Source organism: Leptidea sinapis, chromosome 32 (genome assembly GCF_905404315.1).
Source record: "Leptidea sinapis chromosome 32, ilLepSina1.1, whole genome shotgun sequence".
NCBI lineage: Eukaryota > Metazoa > Arthropoda > Insecta > Lepidoptera > Pieridae > Leptidea > Leptidea sinapis.
The window spans coordinates 4,668,154-4,681,363 of record NC_066296.1 but is presented as its reverse complement, the minus strand read 5'-3'; the positions used below and the strand labels follow the sequence as shown (position 1 = coordinate 4,681,363).

Below are 13,210 nucleotides of genomic sequence, written 5' to 3'. Positions count from 1 at the left end.
AAGGGAGCCATAGCTAGTGAAATTACTGGGTGAATGAGACTTAACATCTTACGTCTCTACTTTCTTTCTTCTATCTTTGTTACTCAAGGTGACGAGCGCAATTGTAGTACCGGGGAATCAGAAATTTTTGGTTTTTCAAGAATCCTGAGCGGCACTGCATTGTAATGGTCTGGGTATATCACCAACCGTCATCTCTGAGACCTATACGTAAACTTCCAATTATGTGTGTAATTGCATTTTAAAGAATCATTTGTAGGCTTGCTTTGTGAGCATTAATTTTGTAATTTTTAGTTATCATGAGTAGGTATGCTATAACACGGTTCGTCGCCGGGTCGTGCCTCAAATATGTGCGAGGATAAGGTTGGGTGGTCGATGCGTCAACTCGTGAACAAGTGCTGCTTGTGTTGCCAGGTCGACCTGTTATAGTTAATAAATCATAGTATTTGTTGCATACAATTACTACTGATACTCTGATAGAAATCACGACCATCATGTTCATGAAGCATCCTTAAACAGACAATGAGTTCAAGCTCTAAAGCTTGACGCATCCAATACGAAATAATTTATATTATTTAAACACGACTCCTATATTATTGGACCTTAGAAACTAATTTGTTTTGTATTTTACAGCCATTGTAAAATACTCTATTTGATTTAAAAGAGTGGCTGTTGAGTTTCTTATATTATGTTCTTCTCATGAACTCAACTTTTTACGAACACATGGTAAATTCAGTAATTTAAAAGAAATATTTGTAGTGACGATTCAAAAGCGCTTAGTTTAAGCCTAATTGAATAAAGTTTATTTGACTTTGACTTTCGGAACTGGGGAGAGGCATCAGATCTCAGATTGAGCCATAGCCGAGGAGACAGCTGTTGTATGTTCAGTTGTATCGATACGCATGAAGTGCACAGTGATCACGACTCTGTTACGGCAACCTTGAATTATTGTGCACAAATGATAGTGACTTAACCTTGGCCATCACTCATTAAGTAAAAGTATTTATTCTGTTACTTAAAACAAGCCTGCGACGTGATCACTACCGGAACGATCAGTAATTGAGCTCAGCGACGTAAGCGAAGACTAATAATGGAGTGTGTCTGAAGTACAATTATAATCAACTCGTACCCGCATTAACTGTCTGATTGGAAACGAAGGTTTTGCCGACTCTTCAAATGAAACAGTTTAATTTAGTTGTTTTAAGTTCTGTTTATTTCAATAGGTTATAAATAATTATCAAATAGACCATGACGCTTCATTTAAAGGGATGAAATTAAAAGAATTTGTCTTGGACATTCGGTGATTAGTGTTATGTTATCTCCTCTTAAATTTTATTTATGCCAAGTGAACTAGAGGATTTCGATATGTTAAAGTACGTTTTTACAGTTTCACAACGATCAATATTATATCTTGTGATAGCCACCATAAAGTAAAGGTCCCTGCTAACGTTATTTTCATCCTATATCCATTTGACCAACATTAAGTAAAATATTTGAGAAAGTTATTAATAATCAATTGCTTTCTTATTTTACACTGAATAAACTGTTTCATGACAGACAATTCGGTTTTATTAAGGGTAGAAATACGACAGGTGCAGGTGTTGCGTTATTGAAACGTATATATTTTGATTCCTGGGAAAATAAGCAAGATACTCTAAGAGTTTTTTTGTGACTTGTCCAAAGCCTTCGACTGAGTAGAACATAAATCTTTACTGGTGAAATTGCACCAATCATTGTCTCAATAAACTCGATAAAAAATTAAATAATAAATGATTAAATAATACTTAGTTACCGAGTACAAACAGTGATTATAAGGTCTTTAGGTCTTCTATTGTTATGGGCGTGCCACAGGGTTCAATATTAAGTCCACTGCTTTTTCTGATTTATAAAACATATGATCTGCTTTTCTATGTAAGCAAATTATGTGAGATGATATTATTTGCAGATGACACTTCCCTAATTTTTACGATGTGAATAACGCCCTTTCCAAGGTAATGTGTTGTTTACTAATAATAACTTATTGTTAATTGCAAATAAAAATAAACGTATTAAATGTTCATTACCAAAAATGTCAAACAGTAAGTACAAATATTTCAATTAACAAAGAAATAATACAATGTGTTGACTCAACGGTATTTTTAGCAACAACTTTTGATTTGCGTCTTCATTGGAATTCTCATATTACTCAGCTCGGCTGTTTTTGCTTGGCTTGTATATTTAGTTACTTAATACTATTTTATTTTTTTAATGAAAATAAGGGATGAGACGAGCTGGACGTTCAGTTGATGGTAATTGATACGCCATGCCCATTACAATGCAGTGCCGCTCAGGATTCTTGCCGCCCAAAAATTCGGAGTGGCACTACAATTGCGTTCGTCACCTTGAGACATAAGATGTTAAGGCTAATTTGCCCAGTAATTTCATTGCTATGGCGCCCTTCAGATCAAAACACAATAATGTTTACTCATTATTGCTTCACGTACTCATAATCTAGCCGGCATCCTGTGCAAGGGAGCCCACTGGTAAGTCTCATGTCATAATATGGTATGTTGCTGTGGAAATCCCCATAGTAGCCTACATTAGAACCAAAACCAAAAAAAAATGTCATGCTATGTGTGTTAAAATATTTAATAAATTACCAAAAGAAATAACATAGGAGACAGTGTTAAAAAGATTTAAATTTAAATTATTAACACTATTAAAAAAATATAATTTTATTCAATAAACGAATATTATCTGGAACGAGAATTTTTGTGATTATTTTCACTACATTATGTCTTAACATTTCATTTATTATTGTAGTTGTATATTGTAGGGTAGTTTAGGTATAGCTTAACGTTGCTAAAATTAAATGTAGCAGTAATTATTGATTGTGTTAGGTTATCTTATATATAAAATTCTCGTGTCACAATGTTCGTTCCCGTACTCCTCCGAAACGGCTTGACCGATTCTCATGAAATTTTGTGAGCATATTGAGTAGGTCTCAGAATCGGCCAACATCTATTTTTCATACCCCTAATTAATAAAGGTTGTTCACCCTTAATTTTTTTTTTTTTATTTTTGGACGAAATTTTTCGTTTTTATTTTTTTATGATGTGGCATTCAAAAATACATACAACTTCAAATTTTCACCCATCTACGATCAACAACTTTTGTATCGCGATTTTAATATCGGCAACACAACGTTTGCTGGGTCAGCTAGTAACATTATAAAACGAAATCATTAAAATATTCATAAAAATAGTATAGAAAATTTATTGCAGTAGGCGTAACTTAGCGGAAATCCATAATTATACAAATGATTTAGTTTTCTTTAGTGTTAACTCCGCCAATATTTGTTTTTAAACAATTCGACAGGTGTTTGGCCTCTACACGAGGCATCATCAGGACGTGTTGTCTCGCCAAAATCTGGCACGAGACTGCATTACGTATTTGCAGTCTCGAAACACGTGTCCAATTGTTTAAAAACAAATATTGGCGGAATTAACACTAAAGAAAACTTAAATGATTTGTATAAAAATAGTCTGTCAAGACGAAACATGTGCCTACTCTTAAATTTGTAACAACTTTACTTGTGAATGTTTATGGTAAATAAAGTACTTTGACTTTGATCAGCAGCTGATATTCAGGACATTTTTGTATTACAAAAGAGCGTACAAATTCTACCAAAATGAATAAAGAAATTTAATTTCATAATTTATTTTAGAGTACACCTACATGAAATAGAGTATAGTACTTAATTAAGAGACAAATTCAAATATTATTATTCAAAATAGGTAGGACCCATTAAAAATAGACTGCCTCAGACCTGAGAAGAACGAGCGTAAGATATTCAACGGGATTTTTTTTAAATATGGATTACAATGAAATATCGTACAATAAATATTTATAATTAAAGCGCCTGAGGGTGTTCGCTTCATTCCCAGTCTGTGGTATCATTAAGAAAATCATTTATGTTATAGTACCCTTTCCCACACAAATGTCTGTTAACAAATCTTTTAAATTTCGTAACACATATGTTTTGTACATTTTCTGGGATCATATAGACATAATTCCAGAAAGACGTTCCAAACCACAATCATGTCGAAATTGAGTTATGAATACAAAACTGGTCACGTGATTCATATTAACGGACTGACTAAAAATGGCAGCCCTACTGTAACACTTTTAATGACATCATGACTTAGTAGCCCAACCCACATGTATGGAATACACTAATATTTATTAAACTTTTAACACGAATTCCTTAAAATGAGATTTTGTGGCTTGGAACGTTTATCAGAAACTGCGTCCAAATTGTAAAATACATCGCCTAATAAAAGACTTACTAACTCGACTTAACCGAATAGAAGCTACAACAAGTTTATGTTTGTTCATCATATTTGGCAACCCTAACTGTTGCTAGATTGGATTCAAGATAGCATTTTCTAATCTCCGTAGGTTATCGATATCAAATGATATGTACATATTTACCTACTATCTCGGTTTTGTTAATGATATTAACTAAAACATAGTGACTCACACGCGGTGTTCAATAGCTGTCTGTAATGTACAAACGCGAAATTCGGCTATTATTTTTACTTATTGAATTGGCAAATATATTGCCGCGCCGAGCTATAAAACAAGATAAATAGTATTATCTTTATCTGATAATATAAACACTTTATCTAATATAACATGAAATAATAATATTCGGTTAAATTCGTTATAATAATATTGTGTTATCTTTAGTTATAAAGATTTCTGCTTCAGCTTCATGCTGATATTTGGGGTTCCGCAGTCAAATGGCAAAAAACGGAACTCCTATTGGATTCGTCATGTCTGTCTGTCTATCCGTCCGTATGTCACAGCCACTTTTTTCTGTAACTATAAGAACTATAACTCTTGAAAGTTGGTAAGTAGATGTATTCTGCGAGCCTCATTAAGATTTTCACCCAAAAATAAAAAAAGCAATAAATTTTGGGGGTTCCCCATGCTGAGAACTAAAACTCAAAAAAATATTTTTATCAAACGCACTCGTAATTTATGAGTATGGGGTAACTGTCTATGGATAGGTCTTTGAAGGTTTCTTAAAACTGAATAGTTTAAGCGAGAGACACTTCTAAAGTGGTAAAAATGTCCCCTCAACCCCCCCCCCCCTTGCAACTTCTAAAATAAGAGAATGATGAAACTAACAAAAATATACGATGTTACATTACCATGCAAACTTCCACCGAAAATTGGTTTGAACGAGATCTAGTAAGTAGTTATTTTTAATACGTGATAAATCGTAAATCGCTATTTAACTTTCATTCAATAAAATCAAATATAAAAAAAAAATAATAATATTATGTAACTTGCTGCTACGGAAACCTTCATGGGCGAGTCTGATTCGGACTTGGCCGTTTTTTTATGTAAAAGGAGGACAAACGAACTCTAGAAATAAGGGATTGCTTGTAACTAATTCTAGTAGGCTTCATCAGGTACATAATAGCTTTAAGGGTAAATGTATACGCTTTTATAATAAAGTCCCAGCCACTGTTCAGGCATTATCTATAAATAAAATTAAATGTTTTATTAAAATATGGCTCTGTCGTAAGTCCTACCACTCCACAGCATGTGATCGGACAGCCTGGGACTAGATTATGATTGTTTTATCGCGATAGAAATGACTGTTCCAAATTGTATATTTTTATTGAAAAGGGCGCAAAAAAAAACAATGCTGGGAGAATTTCTTGCGCCGCTTCTTCTCTCTCAGAGCGCCATTTGTTTCCGAAGCGGAAGTAGTGTCTAGTATATTAAAATTGACATCAAAGAGAATTTCTAATGCAATAAATTTTGAGAAAATAAATGCCTTATATGCCTTTTTATCTGGTGTACTTCTCTACGTCGTTCTGGTATTAATACCTACTAGTCACACATTGTCCTGCAGCACTTGATGTGACAATAGACACCAGCAGCCTAGCGAAACTCTAAGAAAAAAGCGATTCACTCGAATGTATGAAACGTGCAGTCATTGACATATTTACAGATGACGGCTATAATTTTGTAAAAAGACGGAGATAGCCGAAATCCACTACGTTTTAAGCAACTGTCCGCATTCAAACTTAGCCGGATTATATATACTTCGTGGCCAATCGCGATACTATGATTACTACTATTTCAAACTTATGTCAAATGACTGCACGGTTCACACTAAACTAAATATCAATTTTAACCGATTTCAAAAAGGAGGAGGCTCGCAATTCGATCGGTTTTTTTATGTATGTACACCGATTATGCTGAGATTTATGATCCGATTTACGTAATTTTCGATGCGGAATATATGCCATTTGGCCCCTTAAAATTTTACGTAAATTTGGCTAGTAGTTTTCATTTTATTAACATTTTTTATGGAAAAAAATTGTCTACGTGGATGATATAATATTTTTTTTCTGTACGGGTTTTTAGAAGTTTTCATTCAGATTGATTATGTATTATTATCTGACACTAAAAAGAAAAAAATGAAAAAAAAACAACCTACACTCGCCACGCGTGACTTTGAGCGGGATAGCTTCGTCTAGAACAAATCAACCCAAGCGAACAGACAGGCGCGTCCAGACATCCTTAATAATAATTACAGTAAGTAAGCTGATTTTAATTGGTTTGAAGCTAATTACTTGTTACTAAATGGTAATAAAACGAAATGCATTAAATTTACTTTATTTAATGTTAAGCAAGTGTCAATCGATATATCGATAGAAAATATATCAAGTAGACTAAGTTCTGCTGCAAACTCAGTAAAAAAGTTGAGTTCCTGCGACAGCTTTCATCATGCTCGCTTAAATGTCACTGCTTGTGGCGGCGACGTGGTACGGGTCGTTCCCTTCCCTAAAATATGGTCGGGGGAGGCGATGGATGGCCCATGCGTCATGCTCGTGAACGGGCGCTGCTTGCAGTGGCAGGATGATCCTGTTGCCGGAGACTCGGTTTCAGATACTTATAAGTTATTGTGTGTATTATCCATACATATGTATATATATGTATGGATATATACATATTTATTTATTTATAATCGCTTATAAAATGCTCACAGAATACCTTTATTTATTTATGGTGTGTGTGGATGATGCAGCTACTGTACTCAATAACTTTTGTATTAATTTACATTTACGTATTTGACTTACTCGTGTAAGACATTGACTATTTGAAGTTTGAGTGTGTCTATTGCATCATTTTACATATTATATTTTAATTTGAAATGATTTGTAAATCGATGTATGTACTTAAATGTAAATCTTGATATAAAAGAGCTTTCTTGCTACTTCTTCTCATTAGCTCAACCCTTTACGAAGTAGTGGTAGATTCAGTAAGAAAAATACTTATTTTTTTTTACATTCATAAGTGTCATTTCCGTGACCTACGTGAATAAACTGATTTTGATTAAGTTTTTTATTGTTTAGGGCTTGGCACGGACTTAAAATCTATCAATAGGTATCACACAAATAATAGTATTTTATTAATATTAAAGGTAAAGGTTTGCATAAGAGGAGTATTAGATTAAATTTTTAGTTATTTTTTGCTTTTCAGTTTTTGAAGTTGGTTTTTTTAAACGTAGTTTTTTTTTCTCAGGCAGTTCCACCTCTTAATACGTATCTAGTATTTACATCCTCTTTGGAGACCAGTTCCCGCCAACCTGTGACGTCAAAGTCCGCTAGTGCTCACGGAACTACGATAAGTTGAGTTAAGCCCGTGTTACACAGTCTTTCGACCCACATTATGTATTTATCTCTTGTCTCCAACGAGATACCGTATCGGTGGCATGTCGGCGTGTAATGTAGCCACAATATAAACACCACTGATAACTTTTATAATGAAAAATCAGAACAGGGGTTCAAGGGCCACTCATCCATACTGGTCTGTACTGGCACGGCTCACGTGTTCTACTGGTAGACCACCGTCTGTCGGTCAATATATGGATATTGATCGATGGCTGAAGATCGGGATCGAGATATTGAAGTAATTGTTTTTATTTATTTGATTTATTCACTTTTGCGCTCATTAGAAAAATATACATTTAAGGCTGGGGACTGAGCCAATGACCTTGAGGAATCGAGCGGAGCTAGGTTACCTCTCTCGCACTAGATCGCCATAGTTTTAAGGCGACACTAAATGCTAGCGACCTTGAGCGATATGAGTTAACGGCTGCCGGCCCGCGATCTATGTAACAAAGCCAACATTTTCAAAATTATTGCGTGGAAATCATAATATTTTAACAGGCGCAAACAGTTTATATGCTTACAATTCTCATTATTGATTACTAATCTGAATAAATGGACCTACACAAAAAAAAGTACAAGCTATATAAATACCTTTTCTGAGAGTAGTACTAAACAAATGCGTCATGCCTAGAAAAAACTTGTTTAACTGCAATGAAAAGTGGTAGTTGAAAATAGCTCTGGAGTGTTAACTTATAACCAACAGCAAACATTAGAAACCTACAAATAAGCCATAAGGGTATGTGTTATATGATAAAATAGTGTTCATAGCTCCAAATGGTGTAATTTCACTAATAAACTTGTCTAAAAATGCCTTGTTTGCGTGTTTTCTGCTTACCCTTCGCCTTAATTCAGAATTAGAATTAGGATTTTTAATTTACTACAAACATAATACAAATTTGGTATTGGTGTACAATTAATAAATTTTCATACAATCTTTATCTAGATTGAACTGTAATAGTTGGAGGTGTTTTGGTGATTTTATTTCACACTGTCTATAAAAAAATAGAAATGTAAAGAAACTATAATAATATTCTTCTCATATCCTGTAGATGTATTAATTTTTTTTGGAAAAATATACTCATAAGCTTTATATACAACGCCAAGGAATGGTATCAAGCGCTATTTAGGCGATTTCTTGGGATAGCGGCTTTGTGCTGCAGAAGAGGGCTATTCGCGCTATGTATAACCTAGGTCCTAAAGAATCATTGAGAGCAAAATTCAAGGAAATTAACATCTTGACTGTTGCTTCTCAATATATTCTTGATAATCTTCCCTCAGGCTATTAAATAATAAGTTTAATTGTACAATATTACTTTGTAAACATATTTATTCGATGAAAAAAAAAGCCCGCTGAGTTTGTTGCGCCCATTCTTCTCAGGTCTGAGGCATTCATTTTGGGATGGGTGGTAGTTTTTTGACTTTCAATAAGTAATGTCACATCCTATATTGAATAAAAATATTTTAATTTGAAAAAAAAGACAATCAGTTGGTCTGTACGTCTGTAAGCCATGGTGAGATTGTATATTGGATACAAGAATAAATCGAAACGAAAAAACAAACGATTTTTACCTAGAAAATCTGTAGAACATGTTATATAGTTGCAATTTTTCATAATATTTAAACAGCAATTATAGCTAATCCTTGTTTTATCATAACGATTAGATTATATCTGCGTCATGTATAATAATGTATATTGATATAAGATAATAATATATATTATTACTAGTTGACCCGACAGACGTTGTTCTGTGCATAATAAAAAAATACTGTTTGTTCCTGTATTTGTCAATAATATTTCATAACACCAAGAATAATTTGTAAATTACGATCCCTGTCAATGACGTATAGAACATCATTGCTCCCTGTTCTTTGCTGTAAGGAAATTGTTTCACAGCAGAACTGTCAAACTGACAAATAATGAAATTAAAAATAAAAATGGGTCCCAAATCGAAATAAAAACTATCCTATCTCTCAAGTTGGACTAAACTGCACTCCAAGAAGTAATCCCCATTAAAATCCGTTCATTAGTTTAGGAGTCCATCGCGGACAAACAACGTGTCACGTAATATATATATATTAAGATGATAATAAGAATATGAACAACGAAGCTGCATGTGAGATAAACAGATCATGATAGGTATTTAAAACTTGGGACTCAGCCACAGATAAAGAATAAACAGCAACAATGTATCTCTTTGTTACACCTTATAAAGAAATAGCTACTTTATACTCTCAGTAATAAGATTCATTTTAAATCGTCCTCACTTCGTAGCTGTGGTCATAACACATAGATAAATCAGTTAACGCACACTACGATCTCTACGTACTTACTTATTATGTGCACAGGATGCCGGCTAGATTTTGGGTACCACAACGGCGCCTATATCTTCATTAAAGCAGTAATGTGAAAACATTACTTCACTATTCAATTTATGGTTGTGCTGATATTTTACGCAACATTCATAAATCTTGGCATTCATGTTCATCTTTCCATGATTTCCATCTACTGAATCTACTTTTCAGTTGATGGTCTGAATGGATACTATTGGGAAATTGACTTGAGACAACGCCTTTTAAATGAGTAGGTACCAAGAGTAATGAACGGTTATCTTTGGAACACTTTCACTGACCTAGAAATAATATAATATAGCTTTTAAGCATGTGTGCATAGAAATATGTTCAAAAAAGAGAATGGCAGGCATTGATTTATCAGTCCAAATAAATATTTGATGGGCAAATTATTATAGTTATTTCTCAATCTTAAAAAAAAACCTATATAAATCATAAAAAGTTACGAAAATAATACAAAATGACAGTATTTTTTTGTTAAATGTTGTTTACTATCTTATATAGAATCTTCCTAATTGAGTAACTTATTCACGCCTTGACGCAAAATAAGTTTTATTAACAGCCACTGAATCATCATTTTTTCTGGGATATGTGTATAAATAGTGTAGGTACGGATCATCTGATGTTAATGTGATCACCGCTTTCTTTCTGCACCAGATGAATTACAGGAAACTTTTAGGCAAAGACCCACTTTTTTCTTGCAGTTTCGGTAAGCTTTTATAAATGCTGTTACGGAAAACTAAATAAACCCAACTTCCTTAATGGCTGGCAACGCCCCTGTGATTCCTCTGGTGTTGCAAGAGAATGTGGGCAGTGATCACTTAACACCAGGTGATTAAGGCTCCATTGTCCTTCTTTTCCATAAAAAAAATCGCTTGAAAGCAGATTGTATGATTTGTAATTGAATAAATTGATGTGATGATCAGATGCTTGGTGCCGGAATGTGAGGGCGCTGTGCATGAGAGTCAGTTCGAGAACCAGACGGTGCGAGACCTGCTACCCGCTGACTCCTGCCGCCGCTACCGTCCGCTGCAGACTGAGCACAACTCCTGCCAGCGAGAGCACTTCCACCCGAACGAAACCTTACCCTGCGATCAGTTCCTCTACGAGAACCAGGACACCATATTTGCTGAAGTAGGGCGCTTTCTTTTGTTTTAAATATATTGGGTAAAATCAAGCAGTGGTTTTTCCTTGAGACCTCTGCATATAGAACCACTTAAGAGCGATTAGGCTGTTAATGGGCTTACCAACGGCCGGCCCATGACCGGCTCGCCGGCACTATTAATAACACAACCCCCGCATGTTTTAACAGGCACAAAACCTTGTCAATTATCAATTACTGCATGACGTCAGTAGCAAACGGAATTGTCGATTAACCAATGTTTTTGAAGGATATGACTATACCTAATGTCACTCGCTATCGACGATGGCGACCTGCCCTCATATCATTGCATGGGTATTACACAAAACAAACTAACACATCTTGTTGTTGCTTTACTTCTTAATGAGCTTCGTACGATGTTAAGGCATGCTCTTAAAAGTTAAAATGATCGAAACTAATATACTTCCCTCCGGGATGACCAGTTTATTGGCCTAACCACTTTGCAAGACAGTTTTCTTACCTCCGAAGGCCACGCCTTCAACCGTCGTGCAGTGGAGTCGTCAGCAAGTGTACAATTAGAAGACGAATGCATGAACGAAAATAATTCGCTCATAGATCGGTACGGCTCAAGCGTCATCAAGATGAGAGACTTATATTAGATGATGAACATGCCAGCTGGACAGTGGAGTAGTTCAGTAAAGTTTTGTTAACGAATGACAGTAGGATTGTGCCAACAGCTCCAGGTGGCCGAGAAAAGTTATTGCGGAGACGAGTAGAACGCTTCTCATTCATAACTATGTATCTGACGGTCGGTTACAATGGGGTCCGAAAGGATTTGGGGAGGAGTTAGTTCAGACGCACACACAGAGTTGGTTGTCGTTAATGGCCGTCTGACTGCAACCAAGTACGATGAAGAACTTCTTGAAGAACATGTCACATCCATCGTAGAGATAGTCCGAAAGTCCGCGCCACTCAAGGCAAAGGATACAAACAGCTAAAAAAATGTTATAGGTACCTTTCAAAGAGAGACACAAACACACATACAGCATCGGTGATAACATACCATCTGATAACCCGTCTGTATGCTTGTTTGTCCTCTTCTTTCATAAAGTAAACTATATATCCTTGATTATTGCCAGGTATTCGATACAGCTTATGCTTCATTATTACTTTTCAAGTTAGCATACTACGGTTTGAGCCCGAAGATTACAACGGAGCAACATTCGGACCACTACTATTGAATTTATATAGTGCAGATAAAATCTGTTATTAGTGCAGATAAAGTCTATTAATTTTGTTGTATCCAATTGCATCACCGTCAATCCTAAGAATACATTATTTGTAACATATATATTTATATGTAACATATTATCTTTTAAGTTAATACGTGATCAGATCATAATTCTTTAATTTAAAGTCCTGGGAGGACTAGCAAAATTTTGATCCTTTGCAGTACTCTATATATGAGAAAGACTGAGCAGTAGCATCCCGTTGCAATGATGTCCAATAATATAACCATTGAACACGTACATGAAGCTCATCTCTTCGAATAAATAAACACAGTAATAGCGAACCCTGTTTTCAGATTATAAGTGGTTGTTCAGGCGTTTAAGAACGAGCACAGCGGTACTTCAAAATGCGTCAATACTTTTCTTACATTAGCCACAATGTTGTGGTTGCATCTGTCACTTTCATTTTGTAGACATGTAACAGCTCTTGCTCGCATTCTTCTTTATATCAAACTTCTGTTGTAATTAAGAAGTACTTACATTAAACCGTTTCTACAATTTATTCGGTATTATCATTTTAAATAAGTACTCCAGTGTACGAGTAACATACAGTGGTCTACAAAATAGATTTTAGATTATGTGAAGCACTGGTCTTGTCAAAGTTAATTTACGGCCCTAGGCTTCTACATTAAACAAATATTTTATCTAATGATCGATTCTGTACGAACATTCCTCCCAAGTCCACATTAACCCCAACAACAACACGTTACTCCATACTTGAAAGACGCCATTCT

General features: G+C 34.8%; 1 protein-coding gene and 1 long non-coding RNA gene across 2 annotated transcripts in view; one reads left to right on the top strand and one right to left on the bottom strand.

Moving 5' to 3' along the window:
* The window catches only part of LOC126974509 (uncharacterized), a 289,593-nt gene that overhangs the window by 140,686 nt on the left and 135,697 nt on the right, over window positions 1-13,210 (bottom strand). The window lies entirely within an intron of this gene.
* The window catches only part of LOC126974422 (organic cation transporter protein-like), a 34,486-nt gene that overhangs the window by 8,060 nt on the left and 13,216 nt on the right, over window positions 1-13,210 (top strand). The window contains exon 2 of the mRNA XM_050821911.1: window positions 11,012-11,219. Coding sequence (XP_050677868.1) covers window positions 11,012-11,219 — 208 coding nt within the window. The remainder of the gene's footprint in view (window positions 1-11,011; window positions 11,220-13,210) is intronic.